The 23,690-nt window shown below is 49.4% G+C and overlaps 9 protein-coding genes and 2 non-coding genes across 11 annotated transcripts; 9 read left to right on the forward strand and 2 right to left on the reverse strand.

Moving 5' to 3' along the window:
* HD556DRAFT_1329177 (uncharacterized protein) lies at positions 1–1,024 on the forward strand. Its single transcript, XM_041301649.1, has 3 exons — positions 1–149; positions 206–431; positions 486–1,024. The coding sequence occupies exons 1-3, from the start codon at positions 52–54 to the stop codon at positions 870–872; spliced, it is 711 nt and encodes a 236-aa protein (XP_041165965.1). The 5' UTR covers positions 1–51; the 3' UTR covers positions 873–1,024.
* On the forward strand, positions 1,008–2,389 carry HD556DRAFT_1329179 (Nse1 non-SMC component of SMC5-6 complex-domain-containing protein). The gene is made up of 6 exons (XM_041301650.1): positions 1,008–1,213; positions 1,263–1,411; positions 1,462–1,539; positions 1,592–1,746; positions 1,796–1,898; positions 1,952–2,389. Exons 1-6 carry the CDS (start codon positions 1,036–1,038, stop codon positions 2,378–2,380), a joined length of 1,092 nt encoding a protein of 363 aa, XP_041165966.1. The 5' UTR covers positions 1,008–1,035; the 3' UTR covers positions 2,381–2,389.
* On the reverse strand, positions 2,390–5,969 carry HD556DRAFT_1533135 (uncharacterized protein). Its single transcript, XM_041309539.1, has 6 exons — positions 5,296–5,969; positions 3,799–5,241; positions 3,498–3,745; positions 3,132–3,447; positions 2,967–3,068; positions 2,390–2,914 (listed from the first exon to the last, which is right to left on the reverse strand). The coding sequence occupies exons 1-6, from the start codon at positions 5,939–5,941 to the stop codon at positions 2,427–2,429; spliced, it is 3,243 nt and encodes a 1,080-aa protein (XP_041165967.1). The 5' UTR covers positions 5,942–5,969; the 3' UTR covers positions 2,390–2,426.
* A 12-nt stretch (positions 5,970–5,981) lies between these two features.
* HD556DRAFT_1329184 (t-SNARE) lies at positions 5,982–7,760 on the forward strand. The gene is made up of 8 exons (XM_041301651.1): positions 5,982–6,243; positions 6,298–6,426; positions 6,481–6,714; positions 6,771–6,879; positions 6,933–7,015; positions 7,066–7,185; positions 7,243–7,328; positions 7,380–7,760. Exons 1-8 carry the CDS (start codon positions 6,214–6,216, stop codon positions 7,537–7,539), a joined length of 951 nt encoding a protein of 316 aa, XP_041165968.1. The 5' UTR covers positions 5,982–6,213; the 3' UTR covers positions 7,540–7,760.
* On the forward strand, positions 7,749–9,017 carry HD556DRAFT_1329188 (phosphatidylinositol synthase). The gene is made up of 5 exons (XM_041301652.1): positions 7,749–7,976; positions 8,037–8,211; positions 8,267–8,380; positions 8,436–8,517; positions 8,577–9,017. The coding sequence occupies exons 1-5, from the start codon at positions 7,832–7,834 to the stop codon at positions 8,847–8,849; spliced, it is 789 nt and encodes a 262-aa protein (XP_041165969.1). The 5' UTR covers positions 7,749–7,831; the 3' UTR covers positions 8,850–9,017.
* A 2,218-nt stretch (positions 9,018–11,235) lies between these two features.
* Positions 11,236–12,968, forward strand: HD556DRAFT_1483358 (NADP-dependent oxidoreductase domain-containing protein; the record flags this gene model as incomplete). Its single annotated transcript, XM_041308666.1, has 12 exons — positions 11,236–11,301; positions 11,352–11,371; positions 11,433–11,530; positions 11,580–11,683; positions 11,736–11,776; positions 11,833–12,040; positions 12,093–12,159; positions 12,214–12,259; positions 12,313–12,368; positions 12,417–12,457; positions 12,509–12,642; positions 12,694–12,968. 12 exons carry the CDS (start codon positions 11,236–11,238, stop codon positions 12,836–12,838), a joined length of 1,026 nt encoding a protein of 341 aa, XP_041165970.1. The 3' UTR covers positions 12,839–12,968.
* Positions 12,969–13,202: 234 nt separating this feature from the next.
* HD556DRAFT_1437384 (FAR-17a/AIG1-like protein) lies at positions 13,203–14,089 on the forward strand (the record flags this gene model as incomplete). Its single annotated transcript, XM_041305695.1, has 5 exons — positions 13,203–13,345; positions 13,403–13,467; positions 13,522–13,640; positions 13,691–13,928; positions 13,977–14,089. 5 exons carry the CDS (start codon positions 13,203–13,205, stop codon positions 14,087–14,089), a joined length of 678 nt encoding a protein of 225 aa, XP_041165971.1.
* A 1,251-nt stretch (positions 14,090–15,340) lies between these two features.
* Positions 15,341–17,979, forward strand: HD556DRAFT_596080 (asparagine synthase-domain-containing protein). The gene is made up of 11 exons (XM_041311044.1): positions 15,341–15,595; positions 15,649–15,797; positions 15,846–16,407; positions 16,458–16,748; positions 16,799–16,901; positions 16,955–17,105; positions 17,165–17,206; positions 17,260–17,336; positions 17,398–17,516; positions 17,572–17,611; positions 17,660–17,979. Exons 1-11 carry the CDS (start codon positions 15,430–15,432, stop codon positions 17,745–17,747), a joined length of 1,788 nt encoding a protein of 595 aa, XP_041165972.1. The 5' UTR covers positions 15,341–15,429; the 3' UTR covers positions 17,748–17,979.
* Positions 17,900–21,875, reverse strand: HD556DRAFT_596235 (Dbl domain-containing protein). Its single transcript, XM_041311045.1, has 5 exons — positions 20,656–21,875; positions 19,827–20,592; positions 18,969–19,778; positions 18,861–18,922; positions 17,900–18,812 (listed from the first exon to the last, which is right to left on the reverse strand). Exons 1-5 carry the CDS (start codon positions 21,687–21,689, stop codon positions 18,212–18,214), a joined length of 3,273 nt encoding a protein of 1,090 aa, XP_041165973.1. The 5' UTR covers positions 21,690–21,875; the 3' UTR covers positions 17,900–18,211.
* Positions 21,876–23,011: 1,136 nt separating this feature from the next.
* HD556DRAFT_t19 lies at positions 23,012–23,101 on the forward strand. The gene has a single exon. It is a non-coding gene; the product is annotated as a tRNA-Ser (tRNA).
* A 490-nt stretch (positions 23,102–23,591) lies between these two features.
* Positions 23,592–23,676, forward strand: HD556DRAFT_t20. The gene has a single exon. It is a non-coding gene; the product is annotated as a tRNA-Asn (tRNA).
* The last annotated feature ends 14 nt before the right edge of the window (positions 23,677–23,690 follow it).

The raw sequence follows: 23,690 nt of genomic DNA on the forward strand, positions 1-23,690 counted from the left end.
CGTCCAGGGCTCCCTTGCTGGTCATCTGCCCATCCACACCTTAAAGCCAGCATGGCCCGAAGCAAAGTCAGTCCAGTGAATGGCAACCAGAAACACGACAGTTCTCTCCAACAATACAATGATACTGATGGCCATTTCTCCCTAGTCAGGTACAGATCCTCATGTTCTCCGTAACTTCTTGACTTGCTAAGAAGTTTACTTTCAGAAACTTCCGTCTAGCTGATCTTGTTACCATTATGAACGGTGTCTGCGGCTCTTTCTCGATATTTTCATCTGCACAGTACCTATTAACGAACGATGATGATTACTTGTTGTGGGCACTTGGTCTCCCACTGGCCGGATTGATGTTTGACTTCATGGACGGTAAAGTCGCGAGGTGGAGAAAGTCATCCAGTATGCTGGGCCAGGAACTTGACAGTCTTGCAGATCTGGTATGCAATCTCTCGATACGCGTTGCTCGCTCGCCTAATTTTATTGTACGGTAGGTATCATTTGGTGTTGCACCTGCTGTGGTTGCTTTTGCTGTGGGCCTTCGGACATACCTTGACACTGTATGTTTGACTGGTTTCATATGTTGTGGTCTCGCTCGTCTCGCCCGTTTCAACGCGACTGTTGCGTTGATACCTAAGGACGCAGCAGGCAAGTCCAGGTACTTCGAGGGCCTTCCAATCCCTTCGTCTCTGGGACTTGTCGCGATTCTGTCATACTGGGTTCGACGAGGTTGGGTTGAGGGCAAACAGGGGATACCAGGAGGTCTCATTACGTTGTGGGGAACACCAGGTGGCCGTGGGGATATTCACCCTGTCAGTGTTGTTTTCGGTTTATGGGCAGCCGCAATGGTCAGTAAAACCCTTCGAGTTCCAAAGTTGTAATGTAGGGTAGTAATTTTTTACTACTCCTGCTGGAGCACATTATGATAGGGCACGGATACTACGCCTATATACATGTAGCGATGACTACTTACTTAAGGACTCTGATAGTACGCGACTTGCAATTGACTTGCAAATGATTTTTTCATGCCGTATATATGACGAGATGAGTTTCCGGAAGCCACCGACGCGACGCGAGTTAATTGACGCGTCTTATACTTTGACCACGATGGTGTCTGCAAACGACGTTCAGCGTCTCTTTCTCCAAGGTGTATTTTCACGCAGCATACTTTCCTTCAAACACGCTCAGGTTCTCTGGGAGAAATGTATCGATACTGTCAAAGGTACGTACACAGCTCTCACCTCCTGTCGTAGCCATTTGACCTTCTTCAGCTGCAAACCCAACATTGGACATTCGTTTTTCTGACAAAAGAGAAGACTGGGATCTCTTTGTTATCAGTATCAATAATTCTCTCAATTGCCTGGACCTTGAATTTCGGCATCTAACAGATGAACAGACTGGCCGAGAGATGTATGCTATGGTTAGTCATTTTGCACACTAGTGATCCTGAGTGTCCTCACAATATGACAGGTGAACAGTAAGGATGATGAAATCGCACAGATGGCTACAGATTACACGCCAGTTGAAATCGCCTACTTCAAGGCAGTCGTGAGTTATACGAAATTCCTTGTGTTATGTTACCTATCGTGTCACTTCACAGGTAGAGCAAATCATGCTCGCCCCGCATGAGGCGTACTCTGTATCCTCATTGCTCGCCCTACGCGAAGTTAACTCTCTCAAGACAACCATGACGAAAGCGCAAGCCGAAATCGTGCTCGGCAGTTTCGTCGCTAAGGGGTGGCTGCTAAAGAGCAGGCGAGCTACCTGCAAATATCTAGCATGCAAAAGACTAACCGCTCCATAGACGAGGCCGCTATTCCCTCTCAACGCGCACATTGCTGGAACTTCTTCCATACCTCAAAAGCTCATATCCCGAAGATTGTCTTGAATGCATCATATGCTACGAGGTGGGCCTTTAAAACACCTGATTTCTCCTCAGCTTCTGACTCAAGTACATCAGATCGTTACCCGTGGCGTGGCCTGCAGCACGCCGAATTGCCAGGCACGTTTGCACTATCACTGTTGTAAGAAGTATCGCAGTCGGAATGCCAAGTGCCCAGCTTGTTCGCAAGATTGGCCACAGGACCTCAAAAACATGACCCCTGTCGGTGAGGAAGCAATCAAGGATGGTCAAGACGAAGGACGCCGTGTGCGGAGGAAAAGTCCTGAGGATGGAAGTGATGAGGAAGACGAAGAAGAGATGGAAGTAGAACCTTCGCAACCGTCACAGACTCAAACTCAGTCACAGCGAAAAGGTAAGGGCAAGAACAAGGGCAAAGGAAAACCACCTGCAGATATGGATGTGGACGAGGATGAAGACGAAGAAGATGAAGAAGCTCCACAACAGACACAAAGAAACGGGCGCCGTCGTACGACGCGCACTCGGTGATTTCACGAGTATTGTTTATTGCACTCTACACTAGCCTAGATTTGTACTATTGCTCTATTGATGATTGGCTTGGATGTGGTGTGCAGTTGGCCGTCACCCGCCCTTCCTCTTGTGTTGGTGTGGTCTTGTTGATGAAACCGAACCTGCCCTTCCCCCAAACTTGGTGTCGCTTCTTGTCTTTTCGGCCCTCGCCGAACTCCTCGTTCCACTTCCGAAGGTCTGCTAAGCTACCGAGAGACTCGGATGAGGAAGACGTGACTTCCTTGAGTGCTTTGGTGAAATGGCGAGCATAGATGACGCGAACATGAGGTGGAGGTTCGACCACCGGTTCTTCAAGTAATGGATCCTGGGCGTCTGCTTGAATGTCTGTCCGAGTCACTATTTCAAACGTCTGCGGGGCAGAAGCCGTGTCCAGCGAAGCCACCTCAGGAGGGGTGATGAGCTCGCTAGCTGGTGAGGTTTTGAGGACATGAGGCTTCCACGGAACCTTAACATTCTCCTTGACGGCATCCAGGGCAGCAGAGACACAAAGATCTTAGAGAAGGGCGTCAGATCGAGACACAAAACCCGTCACAACTGATCTCACGTTTAAGGTCTGATCCAGAGAAGCTTTCCGTCTTCATTGCCAGCGCCTTAAGATCAATTTCAGGCGCCAACGTCTCGTCCCGAAGTAAAATCTTGAGTATCTCTAAATAAGGGTCAATCGTATCAGATGAAACAGAGCACATCAGATCGAAAGATCGAAACTTACCTTCGCGCTCCTTCTCCCCAGGCAGATCGACCAACAACCGCCTTGGTACCCTCCTCAACACCGCATCATCTAAATCAAACGGCCTGTTCGTCGCACCAATCACGATCACCCTATCCTCTCTCGAGGACTTCAGTCCATCCATCTCCTGCATGAACTCAGTGATGACCCCACGATGTGCGAATGCTCCCCCGCTCTCGCGCCCAGACATACGCGCACCAAAGAGTGCGTCCATTTCGTCGAGGAAGACAACACAGGGCGAGAGACGGCGTGCGAGCGAGAAAACGGCTTTGACGAGCTTTTCGCCTTCGCCGACGTACTGAGGCAAGGAGTTAGTGAGTTGTGAGAGATAGAACGAGGAGAACGTACCATGTCCATGACATCTGAGGGCGATATGATCAGCATCCGACAGTCAGCTTCTTTTGCAAGTGCACGAACGACCAGCGTTTTGCCTGTCCCTGGGGGCCCAAAAAGAAGACATCCGGTCATACCATGTTCCTTCAGAATACCTTGCTGGAACGCCGCTGGGTGAAGTAGAGGCAGGGACACGATCGTGCGGACAGCGTCGACGGTGTGTTCTGGAAGGTGAACTTGGCTGAAAGTTGTTGATAACGAAGCTGGATCATCATGGTGAATAAACAGCATAGATGTGAATACTGAAGCCGCTTACCAGGGTCCACGATGCAAGATAACAGCCTCTGTTCATGCTGTTCTAGGTATGGGTCCTGCCTGACACGCTCCACAACCTCATCCACTTTCTCCCCTTCTGTTTCCTCGTTCTCCGCGTCCTCGTGCTCTTCTTCCGCGTCCTTCTGTTTCAATATCTTAACTGAATCGCGCATGAACGACTTGCGCTGACTATGCGCTGAGCGCTGAGCTGCCCAGGCATGGTGCACAGTAGCCCACGGCACAGGCGTCGGCTCGAGCCCCAGCTTCTTTTGCTGAGGAAGTCCAGAAGACACAACGCTCCCTACCGCCCGATCTGCGATCTGCCGCACGCTCGTCCAGGGCTCAAACTGATTGCTCCAGTCCTCCCACATGTCATCCTTGCTTCCTTCCTGGCGTTCACCCTCACATTTTACCTCTACTGTCTCCGCACGTTCGAGGACACCTCCGACTGCGCCAACACCCATGCGCATCGCGAGTTCATTGATCTCCCGTCGACGGCTCGTGCGGCATAGGCGTTCCTCCGCTTGAAGACGAACGCTAGGCACGAGCACCGACGCGCGGAAGAAAGGCGTCGTCACCTCGCTCTCCGGTGCGCTACTCCCATGCGCCATGCCGCGCTGTGCGATCATAGACTCAAGCATCGGCGGCATGGGCGATCCTCCAATGACGACAACACCTCGAGGCCCATGTTCCCCCTCGGGCTCTTCAGGCCGGGTGGAGAGCGTTGGGAGGTCCTGGAGCAGAGCGATGTCCCCATCTTTCTCCCAACGCCGTAACCGGTCCTTCAGGCGTTTCTCGCGAGCACGCTCGGCAGCGTCGTCTTCGCCCCAGTCAGCCATACCTGATCGGGGAGGCGTAGAAGCTGCAGCGTGTGGCGACCTCCGGCGTCCTGCTACGTTCACGAGGCCAAACTGGCTTGAACTAGCGGAGGACGCAGACATGGACGCAGACGTGTGTGTGGGCGCGATGGGTGGGGTGATGCCAAAGATTATGGTCATTGGGTTATACACCGGGGACGACGGGCGGGAAAGAGGGCCGATGCGGCGCTGGCGGACGGCTGAAAGTAGGTGGGGGTACCAAGTCGCAGAAGCGGACGCGAGGACAGGAAAGTCGCGAACATAGACGATACGTGGGCGACGGCTGGTGTTTGTACCAGTCGTGCTAGTATCGTTTGGAGAAGGCAGATTAATGAGTTCATCGAAGAACGTTTTAACACGATTTGGGGCGGGATTGCTGCGAGAGGCGGTAAGTACGGAGGTGCGTCCACGTGTTGAAGTGGGTGCGAGAAGGTGAAGGGTCATTTGAGAAGGAATAGCAATCGGAGACATCATGTCCATGTCGTCTTCTTCTTCTAGTGATACGCGAAGGGGGGAGGATTGGGAATTCGAGGCAGGTGGCGGCTGGAAATGAAGGGGATTTCGGGGGAGTTGGAGAGCATTTGCAGCTAATGAGGTGCAGCGTTAGAAACACGGGTGTTCGTTATAGGATAGACATGCACCTTTGCCAAAATGACCGCATTCACCAGCAGCGAGCTGGACCGCATCGATAACGAGGACTTCAGCACCAGTCCTGTGAGCAAGCTCTTTTACAGTGGCATCGATTATATATTCACCACCCTCTATTGGACAATAAAGGGCAAGGGTGGGCTCTAATAGAGGACCTGAAGAAGATGAATAGGCTGCTCTATGCTGAGTCTGCGGATGAAATGTAATATGTAAATTAGTCAATGCTTCATTAAAAAGCTCAGGAGCAGGTAGATTATTATTGTTCAGAAAATCAGTTTCTATTGGACCATCGTCTGGAAGCCAGAGGATGTTCAAGTCGTGAGGCAGCTGTATGCTGTCCTCTGGTGGAGTAGACGGAGAACTCGAAGCAGTTGGAGATATTCGCGTCCGTTTTGTTGGCTTTGGATCAGGTTCCTCTGGAGGTACAGAACCAGCAGCAGACGGTTCAGGTGTATCTGAATTTGTGCTGGCTGGTAGAGTAGATGAAGCAAGACGCTTGTACACACGTTGTGTTGGCGGTGTTCCGTCTTTTCGTGAAACACGTTCCAGCCGGATAGCAGGATAGATACTCTTGCGCGTCGATGTTGCTTTGAACAGTGAGTGCGACCTTTGAATGAAAGCACTAGTAGGTGTTCGCATGCTGGTCCGATGTTAAGCTGTTCAGACAACAAACAACTTCCCTTCTTGGTCGCTTGTGGCTCTCGCATAGATCTCATTCTATTACATTAGTCTTTGATTACTGATAGAGTACTGCTCTTCTCGTCATCGTGGCCGCCGTCGTCCACAACGACCTTACAACGTGTACTACCAACTAACTCAGGCTTGTGTTCGTTTCTCACGTAACGGGTCCAGAAACCTCGCTGCGGCCGTGCACGTTTTCACATCAACCATCTGGGACTTAATCACGAAATATGGGTCACGACAGACTGGCTGCTCTCAGAGTATTCACTTTTCTAGTATTCGTGCTTAAATATACTGACGGACACATTTCTTAGGCGCAACGGCCGAATGCTACACCAGATCCTGGACAGGGGGTCTATGAGATGCAACCACATCCTTCACCTTCTGCAAACGGCACTGGCAATGGTACAGGGACAGACCCTTTGTCCGCGTTTTATGCCGAAGTGCGTCTATTCTTTCTCATATTTCTCTTGATATGAACCTGCATTTCAATCTAGGCCACCGCTATCCAAGAGTCCATCCAAGACTTTGATAACAATGTCACTCATATCGCTGAATTCCACTCCCGCTCCCTAAACGCCCTTGACGATGCAGCAACACAAGCAAACGCAACTCAGCTCGAACGCCTTACAGATGAGACAAGGCAGCTCAGCAACAGTCTCGCCAACCGTATCCGTGCCCTTGAGAAACCCGCTGGTGCAGGCCCGAATGCTCAAATTCGCAAAAACAGAGTGTGTCACCCTTCCCTTTTGTACAAGACAGCCGTTGACGTGGTTGTGGTTGTCAGATTGATGTCGTTCAGACAAAATTTATGGCCACCTTGCAGCGGTACCAGGAAGTTGAGCGCCAGTATCGCCAGCAGTACCGCCAGCGTGTGGAGCGACAGTTCAAAATAGGTATATTCATTTCCTAATCTCTCACTCACATTCATTTTAATACAAATATTCAGTGAAACCTGATGCTACGCCTGATGAAGTTGCTGCTGTGGTGAATGATGACCAAGGCGGAGGAGACCAAATCTTTGCACAAGCAGTAAGCCTTTGTTCGCTCAGGAGAGGAGTTTGTCGTTCATCTCTGCGCAGCTCACTTCATCAAATCGATACGGGGATTCGCGGGCTGCATATCGAGAAGTCCAGGAACGACACCAAGATATTCGCCGGATTGAGCAGACCCTCGGAGAGCTGGCTCAGTTATTCAATGACGTAGGTGCAACACTTGCATGTATGATGCATTTACTAAGGATACTCTTCTTATGACAGATGGGCACCCTTCTAGGCGAGCAAGAAGATAAAATTGACGCTATCGAGACGGCAGCTGCAGGTGTCGCACATGACACCGAGGGAGGGTATGCAGCTGTTATGATTACCTATGCGCACTACCACTAACTTCCTTGTAGACAAAGGCACACCGAGGTCGCAGTAAAACACGCCCGCTCTGCCCGACGAAAACGCTGGATTTGCTTCTGGCTCACCATCATTATCATCCTCGCAGCTGTTGGTATCGGTGTGGGTGTGTACTTCAGCCAGAATCCAATAAAGTCGAGCTCTTCTGGTTGAAGGAGCGGGATCATGGTGATTAATTAATACGGACATGACTGAGTCGTATACCCCTTACTTTCTTTTGCAATAGTCCATGCTGCCTCCATACTTGCTCTAGTGATATTAGTTAACTGTGTTGTTTAATACTTGGTACTTTGGTTTTACCGATGCGGCAGAATGACGATGGTAATATTACGTCACGTCCATTTGGCGTTAGTTCAGGACCGTGTAAATTTGGCAGAACCTGCGTTTCACGAACGTCCTCCTTCATTGACTCCTTCAACATTCCCCACCGCAGCGTACGCCTGCAATGACGAAAAACGGTTCAGCAAATCCATCCCGAAAGATGCGCCGGCGTGGCTCAATCGACGTCGTCGATGCAAAGGTCGCAGTTGACCTCGCCACAGCTCAGACATATTCTGAAAATGTCTTTCTTTTCGTACCTAATCTCATTGGTGCGATAGTTCTATTGTGTTGATTTACTATGTGCTGATTTAGATACTTGGGCTACATAGGGTACACGCGCGTCATTCTTGCTGGGCTTTCGCTCCATTTTATGAGCTATCACCCCAAATACTGCACTCTTGCATATGTGATATCATGTTTGTTGGACGCTGTGGATGGTCAGGTCGCACGAGCTCTAGGACAGACATCTAAATTTGGTGCAGTGTTGGACATGGTCACAGATCGGTGTGTCATCTCTTCCTGTTATTCCTCCAATTTATCTCATAATGCGCACTTCCAGGTGTACGACGTCATGCTTGCTCTGCTATCTATCGTCTACATACCCGAATTTCGCCTTGGTGTTCCAGTTCCTTATCGCACTTGATTTCGCCAGCCATTACATGCACATGTACAGGTGCGTTTTGAGTCCCCGTCCTTGCCTATCCAGCCCCTCACCGAATATGAACCAGCTCACTCGTAACTGGTTCGCGGAGCCATAAGCTCGTGACGAGCGAAGTCAGTCGTATCCTATGGTACTACTATAATGATTCAGTGCGTTTTCCACCGTTCGCACGCTACCGCAGCCCAAATTGATCCCGTGCGTGAAACAGCGTACTCTGTTCTTTATGTGCGCAGGCAACGAGCTCTTCTTCGTATCTCTCTACCTCATGAATTGGGTGCAAACACCTATCGGACTCGGCGTCTACTTCCCATGGCTCACGGATCTCACCTGGCCCGAACTTGTCGCAATCCCCAGCGCATTCGTCTGTGTAGGCAAGAATATTATCAATCTCGTACAGCTCTGGAAGGCGTCGAAGATCCTCGTAGGGGTGGACCTTGCAGAGCGTGCACATGCACGTGAGGTACAGGCTAAGAAAGAGTGAAATGGGTTCGTGGACGGACAAATATCATACATACTACATATGCTGCTTTGTGCATTAATGCCAATGGGACGGTGTAATCGCACTCCTTGTTTTTTATATATGTAAATATTTACAGCGCAAACGCAAACTAAAGAATGATGTGGACGTGGGGGTGCTTATCATTTCAAGCGGCAGGCTCTAGATCAAAGTGAATTTGCTCTGCAGGTGAATGGCCTACGTGGGTGGGAGTTCCTTTCTGGATGGTAAATAGTGGGTTGGGCTGAATGGTCTGCAGAGTATCCAACAGGGCCATGATGCGCCAAGCCCAAACTACTAAGTAATATGTTATCTTGATATACTCGTTACTTTTAGCAATTTGACATGTGTTGGTAACCACCCTGCAGCTGGCCGAAGTGAACTGACCTCCATTGTTTGCAGATTATGGGATGTATATTTACTGACTGCAAGAGACCTACTATGACGGGCCACAGGAGATGAGTAAAGCCTAATCATGAAAACTGGATTCATACAATTAGATACGCCACACACACGTGAGTCATGACACGATTGTCAGGGCTGCTAGGATCTCTCTCCAGCACCATCCACGGAAATCAAAGGTGAATAGTTCTTTGCTGTAACAACGTCATTCCCTCAGCCCTGGTGCAGTAACCTACTGTGGAATGAGACTAGAGGTTGGATTGCCTTCCTGATGTATAATCTTGTGATTGAATACCGATAGATCGCAGTCAGACACTGGTACTGGCGGACTTTTTTGATTCAGTGATTTGAGATAGTTTGGAACTCGTGTTCCAAGTATGTGATAGGGAGGGTGAGACTAAAATGATAAGAAGATGGGTAGGTAGTCAGAGCGTTAAAGCCCGCGTATATTTTCCTCGGCAGGAGACTACTATCGAATATGATCTGCATAGCCTAACGATATTGTCATAAGATAATGTGCGCGAGGGGATGTGGTTAGAGTCTAACCTTGAGCTCATCATGTACGTCCCGATGATCTTCCAAACGAAAAAGGTTAAAACCGACCTTGCTGGGCCGTAAGAAGATCATTCCTGTGGATCGAAAGTACCTTCCAACTGGAGGAACAGAATATAGGAGGCAACACATACTGACAGTACTTGAGCTGTGGACTGCGTGTGGAGCTCAGGTGAAGGATGCACTGCATGGCATTCACGCGAATATGTCAGGGATTGAAGGGTGAAGACACACATCGGATAGAGTGAAGTGCAGACATAGAGAAACAGAAGACCGCCAAGCGCACACTGACAGCAAGCAGTGGAGTGAATGCATGTGAACCTCAGGTGGAGTACGCACATGGGAGTCACATGAATTACTTCTGCGGGATCATCAACCATTCCGTCTTCATATATGTTAGAAATAGTAAGACATATACACCCCGTCATTTTCCTGGTATGACTGGATGAAAGCAGGAAGTGGTGGGAGGGCCTCGGGAGGTCACGCTCCGGCACGGGGGTCGGATTCAGCATAGGTTTCGAGGCTTGAAGGTAGCACCAGGTCTCATGCGGTTGTAGTTGGCCTAGTATGTGATGCGAGAGGGCGCAGGTTGGAGCCTAGGTGTGGTAGGCGACGTCCGGAAGACTACGGGTCGGGCATGATGGGCAGGAGTAGACGCGCGATGGACGCGAAGGCAATGTGTTTGACCTCTGATTAGTAAGTGAAGTAACACAAGAGGTGCCGTGATCTCGAAAGTTTTTGGGAGCCAAATTACTTCGGGAGGATAACAGGGCACTTACGCAACTGTGTTCGATGACCAGCCGGCTGCAAACGGCTGGTGCCAGTGGGGAGATAGGAAGCTTCAGATCCCGGATCCGGTGGCCTTTAGAAAAAACATCACCCTCACCAAGGGTAACCGAGATGCGACTGCTGAATCGGGGGTTGCAACGTTGTGTGGTTTACTAATAGTCACGTTGCAAATGGTGATGCGGTATCAACGGGGACGATTTTGAGAATAATGCCAAAAATATTGTCAATCAGCCTGTCAGCCTAGCATACTAAGCTGACTTGCAGCGACTGGAGCAGTGAGTCTGAATCACTAGTAGTGACTCGTCCTACTTGACTACTGAATATGATCACGTGATGTAAAGTACATGCATGCATCACATGATGCCCACTGCATCCTGCTGACTTTCAAAGACAGTGGACACCAACTTGACATTTAAATTTAGGTCAAGCAAGATTGGTAGTGATCATGTCATCGTTCTGACAAATGTACTAGTTCTCGCCACGTGGTTTCCCCCTTTTTCACAATCTGCCGCAGACACTGCGTATCTCGGCCAGCTAATATTTCAAGCTCAAGCCGCGTACTCCCTAGGCAGTTATATATAAAGACCACTTCCACTTCTTGCGATCCAGAATATACCTTTCATTCACAATGTCTATTCGAGCCACTACCTCTCTCGGCGGTACTGCATCTAATGTCACCATTGGTAAAGTAGCTGTATGTATGTTGCTTCATCCCAAAGTTTTTCCTGACCTTTCCCCTCCCAGCATGGATTGATGATGATGACGTGCGTTTTCTTTTCTTCTGACACCATTGGATCAAGTTCACATCGATGGTCCATCATGTAGATGGACACCCGAGCCAGTCCCAGACGAACAGTGTTTTGAGGCTATCAAGGCTGGCGTGGACGCCCTTCCTCCTGGCACAAAGATGTTCCTCAACGGAGGTAGGAAAAAGTTCCCCACATAAGACATATGTCCTAAATTCGTTCACAGGGGAATTCTATGGGCACAATTTATCAACCGCGAACCTCGAGATGATCGCCCGGTTCTTCGAAAAGTATCCCGACTACGTAGACAAGACCTTCTTGTCTATCAAGGTACGGTCCATTCCCGCTTCCGGCTCTTTGTAATCAACTCTTTGTTTTCCAGGGAGGACTAAAGCCTGGCGTACAGGCACTGCCCGACGGCTCGTAAGTTTCAGTTGTACATCATGATCGTTATACTGAGATACTACCTTGACCACCAGACCCGCCAACTTGAGACGAAGTGTCGAGCTCATCAATGAGAAACTTCGCGGCACCAAGCGCCTTGATTTGTTCCAGAGCGCTCGTGTAGACCCCAATGTCTCTTTGGAAGAGTCGATCAGGACCCTTGTTGAACTCAAGAATGAGGGTAAACTAGACCATATTGGCATGTCGGAATGCAGCGCTGACACTCTGCGGCGTGGTAATGCTGTATGTGCATAGTATGACCGTCTTGGCAAGACATCTGCTCAGTATGTTCCAGGTACACCCCATTGCTGCTGTCGAGATTGAGGTCAGCCCATGGGAATACGGAGAGGAGGCCAAAAAAGGTACGTCATTAGACCTAAAGTTCTGTTGGAGTAACTCATCTTCAATTCTGTCAGTCATTGCGACTGCCGAAGAGCTAGGTATTGCTGTTATCGCATACTCGTGCGTGTCACGTTAGTACACGCCTGTTCTGACCTGACAATAATCATGTTTAGTCCGCTTGGTCGTGGGTTTTTGACCGGTCAAATCAAGAGGCCTGAGGACATTCCGGGTAAGATAATCGCTTAACGACATTTATGATGCTCACCGCAATTTCCAGAGGGAGATTTCCGCCGCTTATTGCCTCGTTTCCAGGAAGATGTAAGTTTCCCGATATGCGCTTGGTCACATCAGCTCATCATAGCTTTACAGAACATTAAACACAACTTCGCTATTGTTGATGCGTTGACTGCGATTGCGAGGAGCAAGAATATCACCTCTGCTCAACTCAGCATCGCTTGGGTTGCATCGTTGGCCAAGCATGTCATCCCTTTGCCCGGTTCCTCGTGAGTCCCCGTCCAGACATGCGATTGTCATGGGCCTTGATATTGTTTCAGGCATGCCAAGCGCACTCTAGAGAATTGTGCTGCAGGATATATCGAGTTGTCTACGGAAGACATCGCAGAAATTAACGGTGTTATCAGTGCTGCCGACGTCAAGGGTCACAGGTATGGCCATCAGGCAAAGTTCCTCTGGGGTTAGATGGTTTCTTGGCTTTAGGCTCTAGTCGGCGAATCGGACCATTCAAACTGTATTTGTATTTGACTTTGGGCCGCTTTATGTGAAACAAATACCGTTTCTTGAAAGTGATTTACCTAAGGTCCGCCATATGCTTTGAAGGAAACCTTGTGTATAAAACTTGTGACTTGGTGTGTACACACGACTCGTCGGAAGCTTATGAAGACTTGTCACTTAGTCTTAGTGACAACCGATCACTGGACTCGTCGGCTGTGCATCATTACACAGTTAGAACATTCGAACTCCACGGGCGACTAATTTGCTCTTCTCTAGACTTAGCACAGACATATCCTTAACCTCTCATCAGCGCGTCGCTAGTTCAACGTTCATGCCTCGCCCCGAAGCGTTCTTTTTACATGGGGTCGCCGTGGGCGTGATGACATATGGCTTTATTGGCCTTAGAACGCTACCCATAGATGGCTGGATCCGAGCACAGAAAGGAGGGCACTTCCAGTTTCTGACTATACAAGGGTGAGTGCCCCCTGCCCTGGACTTCTCCGAGAGAAACTGATTCAAGTTTGTGGCAAGGCTGGCTGCCGCTTGGGTGACTATGATCCTAAGCCTTGGCTGTGATTTGCTGCCTTCATTTGCTAGTAAGAGCAACAGTCAATTAGTTCTTTCTACTTGGATTGTGACACACTCTCCAGCCCTTCGCACAGCCAAGCGTGCTTCCCTTATGATAGCTCTCCCTGTAACTCATTTCGCCTCTCTGACGCTGTCGTTCATTGATGAATCCATCCCAGCTCACATTTGTAATATCCGCAGTGTACTGGTCACTCCTGTTGTTTTTTTCCATCATTGATTCTACAGCGCCAGCTTCCGGGTCTATCTGAGCCCTCTTCTTCGTCGACCCTCCCTTCACTGGCACGGATTCCTTTCAACATAGATTTCTCTCTCCATCTCGCTCCCGTCATCACCCTCCTTGTGGACTTTATTTTCTTCGAGAAGAAATATACCAAAAAGCAAGCTCAAATTGGCTCACCACTTGTTGTCCTCGCCTGTGGGACATGGTATTCCTGGTGGGTAGAACATTGCGCTAGTTATAACCATACATGTGAGTATTTGCATCTTCGTTTGGTTACACGTTTCTGAAATAGCTTAGTCCCATACCCTTTCTTGACGGAAAACCCATTCAACATCCGCATTGGCATCTATGCATTTGTGTCCTTCCTTGCTTGGAGCTGTTTCCGCCTCATGAATGCACTCCATCCTTAGAGGGTTTTACCATCTTAATGTCTTCGTGTAGAGCTAACAACAAACAATCAAGGTTCAGCGCAACTGGTGTGGCCCAGTTCGGTGGATTGTTGATGTCATTCGAAATGTGATGATGGCGCACAGATTGTTGGAAGCAGTATAAATTATCATTGGTAAACCCAATGGGAAGTTAATTTGTCTTCCCCATATATTTCGCAAGTAGTATAACATGGCATTGGGCACTGCAGAGGTATCACAATACGAGATGTTCGCTCTCACCGATGCGCCAACGGGAATCTTGTTCTTGACCGCTGGTGTGAATTTGACCATCGAATATTGAGAGGAGTGATGTGGGACATTCAAACGGCGCCAGTACGCAGCTCTTTGGCTGAGGTGGGTTGTAGCTCGGTTGAACCATGGACACACTCCATTATATATATATAATAGCACCTGAAATACTCTCCTTTTCTTTGCGCAGACTCCTAAGAAGAGGTTCGCTGAACGTAGTTTCCCGCCCACTGCCATACACGGTAATAGAGATTTCTTTCATTTCCATTATATTTTTTGCACGAGCATATGCTGCAAGTCCCCATGGTAGAGCTAGTCTGGGAGTATCCAGTGTTTAGTATAGGGAATTATTATCTCGATGCCTGATTGAAAATGCTTGGCAAAATCGAACCAACGCTCCGCATTCCTCCAAGAATAAATGGTGGTCCCGGAGATAACTGGTGTCTGAATAATCTAGGAACGGCCCTCACTTGCCAGGAACAGGCCACGGTGTAATGTGCCACTTGTCGAAAATGCTTTGGTACCCCGTGTGCTCGATGAAGACAGTTACCAGGGTCGAATGTGATGTTGAACAATACGTTGAAGCTGCCATGTGAAGTAATCGTGCCGACTCATCTCTAATCCGTATTCCCTCGATTGAACTCCTCCAGTAGATTGTCGTCCGACACTGGATACTATCAAGAATAGTCAAACCAGCTGAAGAAGCCTCCTGAGAGTAAAAGGTCTTGCATAAACTTGGCTCTCGGTTTGATGGGCCAATCGCTGGGGACCGAGACACAAAGATTGACAGGCAGCTGTCACCTCATGGTTCCCACGAAGTGATGTTTCTCGGACTCCGTATCACTGTCGCTGCCTCAGAATAACACGACGAAGATGATGAGATATTCGTCTTGAATAAAAGATGATAATGAGAGGTTTTGTTGAGTGACTTGACTCTTGAGCCTGATGGGAATTGGTAAGGTTTGAAGATCTATCATTACCTAAGCATCAATTTTTTATCTTATCTGGTCGAGTCACTAGAGCTGCCAAAATGTATGTGAGTCAAGAGGTGTTTTATCGTTATCCTCTCCAAAATGTGTGGTATACTTGCAGTTCATGGCATAGAAAACCCGCCGGCTGAGCGCACTCGATTTTTGGCTCTCTCAAAACGTCTTCGTCATCGTGGACCTGACTGGTCCGGGTGTTTTGTCGGAAAGGAAGGCATACTTCTTCACGAACGCCTTGCCATTGTTGGTGTTGGTGCGTGACTTATCATTCATTCTATTATTGATCCTGACCCGTTGTGGCTTAAGACACCGGTGCCCAGCCCCTCGTCAGCGAGGATGGTCAAGTCATACTCGCTGTCAACGGTGAAATCTATAATCATCTAGCACTTCGTGCGACCCTCGGCTCAACTGCCAGTTTCAAGACACACTCGGATTGCGAGGTCATCATTCCTCTGGTCTGTTGTGCTATACATCCGTCTGTGGCAATTACTGACGATCTGCAGTACAAAAAACATGGCAAGGATCTTTGTAGCATGCTCGACGGCATGTTTTCATTCGTACTTCTGGATGAGTCTGTGACTCCTACTAGAGTAATCGCCTCCCGAGACCCCATTGGGATTACAACATTATACCAAGGATGGAGCTCGAAGCACCCAGGTGCAACGTATTTTTCCTCAGAGCTAAAGGCTCTCGTCGATGAATGCGACACGATTATTTCATTTCCCCCTGGTCATGTCTACGACAGCCGTGACCAGTCAACGACACGTTACTTCCAGCCATCCTGGTGGGATGGAGATGCAGAAACAAACCCTGTGCTGGCGACCACACCCGTAGATTATACCCTTCTCCGGGAAACCCTAGAAGCTGCAGTGCGCAAGCGGCTTATGTCTGAGGTGCCTTATGGTGTTCTCCTTAGTGGTGGACTGGACAGTAGCTTGATCGCTTCCATAGCTGCAAGGGAGACAGAAAAGGTTGCTCGAGCTCAGTACGAAGCTCGCCAGCGCAAGCTTGCTGAGTCCACCAGTGGTCCTCCAACGCCAAGGATGGACGATCTGACACAGCAGGGTAGGCGCACTGAATTTCACTCCATATTTCCACGCTGAAAATTGCCATAGCTATGCTGGCTTCGTGGCCACAATTGCATTCATTCTCAATCGGACTGGAGAACTCGCCTGACTTGCTTGCTGCCAGGAAAGCAGCACACTTCCTGGGTACCGTGCACCACGAATATGTTTTCACAGTCCAGGAGGGCCTGGACGCCATCCCAGATGTTATCTACCACCTTGAGACCTATGATGTGACAACCGTTCGTGCAAGCACACCAATGTACCTCCTCAGCCGGAAAATCAAGGCGATGGGTGTTAAGATGGTTCTCAGCGGGGAGGGTAGCGATGAAATTCTTGGCGGTAAGATGCCTTGAATTTGCCGCAGCGAGCTCAATTAACGCGCTGTCAAGGCTATCTGTATTTCCATGCTGCTCCAAACAGTGACTCTTTCCATCAGGAATGTGTTCGGCGTGTCAAGAATCTTCACACTGCTGATTGCCTGCGTGCCAACAAGTTAGTTTTGAGAATCCCACTTTCCCTCGGATCATTGACGGATCCGCGCATAGGTCGACGATGGCCTGGGGCTTGGAAGCTCGGGTACCCTTCCTCGACAAGGCTTTTCTAGAAGTCGCTATGAACATCGACGCGAAGGAAAAGATGTTTAAAAAGGACTCAAACCAAGCGGTTGACGAAGATGGTCGTCCGAAGATGGAGAAGGTCAGCTTTCCCACCCGCTGAGTATTTCTGGACATTCATGCCTCATCGTTTTCATACAGTACATTCTTCGGAAGGCATTTGACTGTAGGCCAGAGGGGACGGTCTGTCGATCCCGATATTCTCCACACTTGCTCTGCTCATCCTCGAACTTTAGCCTTATCTCCCAAAGTCTATCCTATGGCGCCAAAAGGAGCAATTCTCAGACGGTGTTGGATATTCTTGGATAGACGGGTTGGTCTACACGTTTTCCTATCGGTAGCGAGATATGCGGGCTGATGGACTTCGATCACAGCATCAAGGATAACGCAGCCGCCTTTGTTTCTGATAAAGATTTCGCTAAGCGTGCGGAGCGCTGGCCAGTCGATACCCCAGATACAAAGGAAGCTTATTACATTCGAGAAATATTCGACGGTAAGCGATATCTAGAAGTAAACCAATTCGAAGTACACGTTCTCATATTCGTCAGGTCTTTTCCCCTCTGAAGCCGCAGCGAAGACTGCAGTACGGTAAGTTTGGGTCAACTCTTTTTTGGGTTTTTTTTGAGTTCTATCCAGCTGGATACCACGAGGCGACTGGGGTTGTTCCTCGGACCCAAGCGGGCGTAGCGTCAGCATTCACAACGCGGCGTACGAAAGAGACTAAATCGATCAAAATAGTGTCGTACAATAGATAGCGAAGAAGCACGAAGGTGTGCGGGATTAAAACTGTATATAGGGTGGTGACTGCATCGTAGTAGCTCTAGACCCTGAGAGCATAGGGGAGCACATCTCAAGTACTTTAGATGAGATCAGGAATGATTGGATGATTGTCAATTGTTCGATGTTTGTGTTCCAAATAGAGAATGTGATAAAGATTGAAGGAGCCTGAGGAAGAACGAGAGTGATATGGTATCATCAAATAATTGGGTACCGACTCTGACATAGCAGGGGGAAGAGATAAGAGACGTAAGAGCGAGGTGAACAATGAATGAGTGTGTGTCGGCTGTGCGATGAGGGTAAGGAGGTAATAAAGTAAGAGAGCGCAATATGCAATGATTGTAGTGAAGATGGACCGACGAGAAAAGCTAGCGGAAATATAGGCCTGATTGATGAGAGCAAGAGGTCTGACTATGTGACCAATGATGGATCCTGGGCCACTATTTGACGGTACAAGCCCACCCCCGAGTCTTCAGATCCAACAGGAGAGACTTGCGGTTTGGTGGTGGTGGAGGTTGCGCGGGCGGCTCCGCTCGTTTGCGAGGTCTGGCGAGACCGCTTCATGCCAGGGGCATGCGGATTGCCGCGAGTGCTCATGTCCCAAGCAGGTCGCGTGACGGTAGCCTTCATAGAATGGCTGTCTTCTGAAGCATTCACACGTGTGCGCGTGCTGGGTGTTGTTTGCGTTCGCCTGCTCATGGGACGCGTAGAATGAGAGGGATGGTCGACCGAAGCTAGACGAGTCCCAAACTTAGCGTTCGCAGAGGACTCCCTGCTATATGAGGACGTGCCGCCTGGAGATACACGACGTGTTGAACCAACGACGCCGTGTTGCTTGGGCTTGAGGACTGGTTTCTGGAGAGTGATCCTGTCTGCACCCCAGTATGAGAAACTCATTTTACTCTTCTTGTCTGAGTCATCCGACTCTCCCTCGCCATCTTCCTCGTCGTCAGGGAGAGGGACGATCTTAGGCTGCGCAGCAGACCGTGCTTCTGCTTTGGAGCGTACAACGCTACAAACCGCTCAGCAGACATCAGTGATACGAGTATAAGATACATACTCTTCCATAGAGACAACCCCTTCCCTGGGCTGGACGACATCTCCAATCGCCCAAGTCTCGATCTATGCCAGAGTGAGAACGAGTCAAACAGTGTCACCGGTGCTTTACCTTGAGAAATTTGTACAGATTCCTCGGCTTCGTATGCGAATTTCTCCGCCCTGTTGTGGCATACTTTGACTTCCCCTGCATCTCTGGCAACGAAGTCGCCCTCGAGTTCGACCCTGAAACCAATGGTAATGATGTCGTCCCCGTGCGCTGGCACCGTAGGACAACATCATTAAATACCACAAGCCACAGGTCCTTCTTGCCCCCCATGCCTGAGCCCGTGCCCAGCACATCACTCAGCCGGCGGAATGACGTCTTGCCCTTTACGCCCTTGGCGTTAACGACTGGTGGCGGACTCGACCCTGGGCCTTTCGACGGGCCTGAGTCATGTAGAGACCCAAAAATCTGCCGTTCCTCCAGCAGCAACCTTGACGGCTTCGGGATCGCAAGCTGCTTCACCTTGTCAAGTCCCTCGATGCGGGCAAACACATCACGCGTCTTGTCACGGTCCTCTTTCTGTATCTTCTCGTCCTCAATGCTGCGCACAATCGTCTCGACTTCTGCGACCATCTGCAGAGTACTCTCATACTCAAACGTGCTCGGATCTGTGTGGAAGAGTAGGTTTTGGAAGAGTAGAGGGTATTTGAGGAGGCGCTGGAAGGGCTTCGAGAGGGTGATAGCAAGCCCAGTTTCACCCTTATCGGCCGCCAGCTCTTCCAGCCGCTGTAGGGACTTACAAACCTTGAGCCATTCAGCGGCATCTTGGTTCTTGGGCTTCTTGGCAGCGCTTGCGGTGCTCAAAGCGTTATCCACCTGCTCGAGCGCACGCTCAAGATGTAAGACATATGTTGCATAGCCTTGGAAGATATGAGACTAACGTAGCATGAGTATATTGTGTCAAATAAGAACTCTGATACTCACACTTGAGACAAATACATCTGCGAGGGACCGGACAAGAGGGTATTGCTCCTCGTACCGCTTCAACAGGCCTTCGCTGAGCTTAACGTGTCCATCAAGCACACCGCTTTCAATAACTTCGAGGCATATGCGTAGATCCTCGGGCAGTAGGTGCGGAGGGACTGCAGTCTGGAGAGGACTACTGGCCTGCGAGGTCGAGCGCTTGAACTTGCGCAATACCCGAGTGCCTTGTGGAGGAGTGGTCTTAACACTGTCTTTACGCTCCCGCTCCTTATCCTTGTCTCCCAGTGATTGAGAGGAAGTGGTAGCGAGCTTACGCTGGGGTGCAGGAAGGGATGCGTGCGAACGTGAAGGGAAGGGGACGATATCATGTATTTTGGTTGCTCTGCCACCTCCCCCATGATATGGAGAGCGAGAATGGCTTGGATTGGCGCGATTGGTTTGCAGCCCCTCGCCTAACGTATCCTCAGCATCCTCGTCACTTTCATCATCAATTTGAGGTGTCGTGGTAGCAAGGCTGCGACCATCTGCAGGCTTTGGAGCTGCATCTGCAGGCTTGGATGCTCCATCAGCATGGAAGCCAAGAGGGCTCATGAAGCGTGCAGCAATGGGCAGGACATCGATCGATTCCTGCGGTGATTCAACCCTACCGTAGTCATCGTACTCGTTGAATGGTGTCGGTGTAGGGCTGACAGGAGGAGGCGTGGCATAAGGGTGGAGAAGGGGCTCGATAAAGGACTCTTTCATTTTTGTCAGGTCATTTACATATCTGTAGCGAATACAACGATCGCATCAGGATCAATGGATCAGTGTGTGGGGAGGGGCAGCGCACCGCTCTTCAGAAGCCACGATTTCCCATAGGACTTCTTGACGAGTGCGCTCACGGGGACCAAGGTTGCTGACGAGGTCTTCTTCTGCAGCCTCACTCCATGAGGTGACTGCGAGAATGCGGCTGCTGGTATTGGACATTTGAGAATAGGGCGTGTTGGAGCGCATTGAGCCTGGGTAAGGGGAGACTGCTGTGCGTGTACTCGTGGCTTTTGCAGTATTGGTTGATGAAGCAGGGGCTACAGTGATGGACGTGGATGGAGAAGAAATGGCGGTAGTGGTAGTAGACTTTGCAGCGAGGTCAGTGCGTGATGTTGAGGCGGCTGTGGAGATGGAGCCACGCGTGTCTTTACCATGTGTTGCCTGAAAACGCGACACGGTGGTTTTGAGCGGGGCGCCCGAGGGCGTCTGAACAATTTGAGAGGGGCTGAGCACCGATGTATCCGGAAGTTGGGTATTAAGAGGCGAGGGTGTCGGAGGGGGTGAAAGGAAGGCCACCTTTTTCTGTACGTCGTTTGATGTGGTACTACCATTTGCCTTGCGACGATTTGCAGGGTCCGGGTCGTGTGTAGGCGGGGAAATGGTAAGGCCGACGCCACTGTCGTCGTCAAGGGGCTCCTCGATTGGAGGTAAAGGGCGAGCACAGATGTCGGGAAGTGGTTTATGCGATGAAATTGAAGTAGGAGTTCCTGCACTGGTATTGACTGTACCTGCACTAGTAGAGCGTTGGATTTGAATCAGGCTGGGAGAAGTGACATGTCTACTACTGGTGTCGGTTGCTGGTCTACTGACAGGCTCGATAGAGAGCCTCTCATTGGTAGGAGGCCAGTTTGGGAGTGGTGGAAGCTGAACTAGCTCACGCTTTTCTCGGCTGGGGGGTGAGTGGGAGTTGGTAGAGGAGTTGTCACTGCGGTCCTTGGTCAAAACAGAGACATTGTCACGATCTTTTTCTTTCTCTTTTTCCTTGTCCTTGTCCCTGTCTCTGTCCTTGTCCTTTGATGACAGGCCTCTGTTAAACCTGTTCAGAAATGCTTTCATGGCCGTGTGGCCAGAATGAAAGAAAGAAGGTGACTAGAGCAGAACAAGTTGTGGAGCAGTGAAAGTGAAAGGTGATTACAAGCAGTGACCAGACAGTAAGACTGACGCTGTTAATGCTGTACTAAGATGTCGTCGGTAGCTAGGATCACGACCGTTACAGTAGTCCCTCATGCCAGACTCATGGTACTTAATAATATCCTTTCATGGCCAACCCTTTACATACATGCGAAAATTCAAACTCACGCGGACACACTTAGCCTCGTGTTCATCGTCAAGTCTCTCGGAGCTTGCTCCTGTCTTTTTCGGATGGCAAATCGCTTCTAACAATCAATGGTCTCCTCGTTATGACGTGGTAGAACTCGCTGTAACTATCATCAAGGTATATATATCTCCTTTCACCCGGAATCATTCATATCGCTCACCCTCGGAACACCGTAACTTCTCGTAGTCGGCAGTTTGGCTGATGGCCCGTGTCCTGCCTCACTGTAGATGACAGCAAGAATACTGAATTCATCATACTTTCAAATTCCTAGATACGGTCGTGAGCGACCTATGCCGAAACTCACTATTGGAATCAACTCGGAATAGGTCGTGACGCCGCCTCCGAATCAGCAACTCACCTGATTGTGCTTGCATCCAACTTGCACCTCCCAAATTCTTCGGAAGTTCAATTTCCCCTACGCACGTCCGAGTGACAAAACTTCCAAGCAATGACGTGAGGCGTACATCCTGCAAGAGTTCGGGGCATTCTTTCCTGTCAAGCAAATGACGAAATGCATCCTCGATAACGCACCAAGTACATACCATACTCATTGATACCCGTTCGTGTCTGATCAAGATGTTTTCTTTGTACTCACAGCTCCAGGTGGTCGAACTCGGGATATGTTTATTTCATTCCATGCAGTCAAACAATGGTTTCCTTGATATCATCCACTGTCATCGCCGTAACTTGACACTGAATTTCGATGTTACTATTTAATATCATTGTATGCAATCGGAATCATTGGCGTGAGTGCTCCACTGTGCAGATATAATATCCCATAAGATGTCAACATGTCAACTGCAGAAAGGAGCAGCGGGTACCACATACACGTTCGCCCTCATCAGAGACTACTATGATGTGCATGGTAGCCCTACTGCGTACCTCGGGACTGCAGTTCTTGACATGCCAAACTTTCACTTGCTAGCTAGCGAGTTCACAAGGGACACATTTGTTTCATGTACTATTTACAGGACCAAATGATACTAGAACGATGAAAGAAGTTTTCATGGGTTGCCAACCTCCCGTATGCGATTAAGTATATATTGCAATCTGCAAACAAGTCACTTTGCCGGAGTGGTTAACGGGATCGCCTGCTATACAGCGAAGCGGTTGGGCTTTGCCCGCGAGTGTTCGAATCGCTCAGGTGACGCATTTTTTCGACCAATTTGGGATAAACTTTTTGTAGGGATTTTGCCACTTTTCACCTACGGCGAAGAAAGCAATGTTCTCCATCACCTCCTGAGGGAGCCAGCTGTCAAACGACGTAACGGCTTGAGTGAACATTATGTCGGTCGCAGTGGCAGTGAGCGTAGATTCTTTAAAAAAACACTGTAGTTGTGTAGTACTGGTATGTCCTGCCGGGCCGCCGTCGGCCAGTCTTTTCCATCCTCATTAATCATTTTTGGTATGGTTTATTGCAATTCTACATAGTATGTACTGAACTTCTCTCAGTTCTCCCGCAAGCTAGGAAAAAACAACACTTTAACACAGATTATCGGCAATCCTTATTTTCCTTATCTCGTACACTACCGTAGTAGAGTTAACAGTTTCTGTCGTTTGTTGGGGTATATAAACACAAAAATTATTCTCTGATAGGCTCCAAACTGGTTGTGTTGATCCGAAAACGCATCACATACATGTGCCCCATGGCTGAGTTGGTTACAGCGTCCGACTGTTACGAATCGTTTCATCGGAAGGTCGTGAGTTCGAGCCTCACTGGGGCAGTTGTTTTTGCCGTA

This window comes from Suillus plorans (genome assembly GCF_016647745.1).
Source record: "Suillus plorans strain S12 chromosome Unknown HD556scaffold_4, whole genome shotgun sequence".
Taxonomy (NCBI): Eukaryota; Fungi; Basidiomycota; class Agaricomycetes; order Boletales; family Suillaceae; genus Suillus; species Suillus plorans.

What these genes read in the sequence shown, in the direction of transcription:
- HD556DRAFT_1329177 (XM_041301649.1), top strand. Translation starts at nt 52, where the DNA reads ATGGCCCGAAGCAAAGTCAGTCCAGTGAATGGCAACCAGAAACACGAC. An exon ending in GGCCATTTCTCCCTAGTCAG is followed by an intron (nt 150 to 205) that starts GTACAGATCCTC and finishes GTTTACTTTCAG; the next exon opens with AAACTTCCGTCTAGCTGATC. An exon ending in TTGACAGTCTTGCAGATCTG is followed by an intron (nt 432 to 485) that starts GTATGCAATCTC and finishes ATTGTACGGTAG; the next exon opens with GTATCATTTGGTGTTGCACC.
- HD556DRAFT_1329179 (XM_041301650.1), top strand. Translation starts at nt 1,036, where the DNA reads ATGAGTTTCCGGAAGCCACCGACGCGACGCGAGTTAATTGACGCGTCT. An exon ending in ATGTATCGATACTGTCAAAG is followed by an intron (nt 1,214 to 1,262) that starts GTACGTACACAG and finishes GACCTTCTTCAG; the next exon opens with CTGCAAACCCAACATTGGAC. An exon ending in AATGCATCATATGCTACGAG is followed by an intron (nt 1,899 to 1,951) that starts GTGGGCCTTTAA and finishes CAAGTACATCAG; the next exon opens with ATCGTTACCCGTGGCGTGGC.
- HD556DRAFT_1533135 (XM_041309539.1), bottom strand. Translation starts at nt 5,941, where the DNA reads ATGCGAACACCTACTAGTGCTTTCATTCAAAGGTCGCACTCACTGTTC. An exon ending in ATGCGGTCATTTTGGCAAAG is followed by an intron (nt 5,242 to 5,295) that starts GTGCATGTCTAT and finishes GCACCTCATTAG; the next exon opens with CTGCAAATGCTCTCCAACTC. An exon ending in CCTCAGATGTCATGGACATG is followed by an intron (nt 3,448 to 3,497) that starts GTACGTTCTCCT and finishes TCCTTGCCTCAG; the next exon opens with TACGTCGGCGAAGGCGAAAA.
- HD556DRAFT_1329184 (XM_041301651.1), top strand. Translation starts at nt 6,214, where the DNA reads ATGGGTCACGACAGACTGGCTGCTCTCAGA. An exon ending in CTCAAATTCGCAAAAACAGA is followed by an intron (nt 6,715 to 6,770) that starts GTGTGTCACCCT and finishes TGTGGTTGTCAG; the next exon opens with ATTGATGTCGTTCAGACAAA. An exon ending in TGGCTCAGTTATTCAATGAC is followed by an intron (nt 7,186 to 7,242) that starts GTAGGTGCAACA and finishes TTCTTATGACAG; the next exon opens with ATGGGCACCCTTCTAGGCGA.
- HD556DRAFT_1329188 (XM_041301652.1), top strand. Translation starts at nt 7,832, where the DNA reads ATGACGAAAAACGGTTCAGCAAATCCATCCCGAAAGATGCGCCGGCGT. An exon ending in TTGGACATGGTCACAGATCG is followed by an intron (nt 8,212 to 8,266) that starts GTGTGTCATCTC and finishes GCGCACTTCCAG; the next exon opens with GTGTACGACGTCATGCTTGC. An exon ending in CATTACATGCACATGTACAG is followed by an intron (nt 8,381 to 8,435) that starts GTGCGTTTTGAG and finishes AATATGAACCAG; the next exon opens with CTCACTCGTAACTGGTTCGC.
- HD556DRAFT_596080 (XM_041311044.1), top strand. Translation starts at nt 15,430, where the DNA reads ATGTGTGGTATACTTGCAGTTCATGGCATAGAAAACCCGCCGGCTGAG. An exon ending in ACTGTAGGCCAGAGGGGACG is followed by an intron (nt 17,207 to 17,259) that starts GTCTGTCGATCC and finishes CTCGAACTTTAG; the next exon opens with CCTTATCTCCCAAAGTCTAT. An exon ending in GCAGCGAAGACTGCAGTACG is followed by an intron (nt 17,612 to 17,659) that starts GTAAGTTTGGGT and finishes AGTTCTATCCAG; the next exon opens with CTGGATACCACGAGGCGACT.
- HD556DRAFT_596235 (XM_041311045.1), bottom strand. Translation starts at nt 21,689, where the DNA reads ATGAAAGCATTTCTGAACAGGTTTAACAGAGGCCTGTCATCAAAGGAC. An exon ending in CAGATGTATTTGTCTCAAGT is followed by an intron (nt 19,779 to 19,826) that starts GTGAGTATCAGA and finishes ATGCTACGTTAG; the next exon opens with TCTCATATCTTCCAAGGCTA. An exon ending in GGGGTTGTCTCTATGGAAGA is followed by an intron (nt 18,813 to 18,860) that starts GTATGTATCTTA and finishes AGCGGTTTGTAG; the next exon opens with CGTTGTACGCTCCAAAGCAG.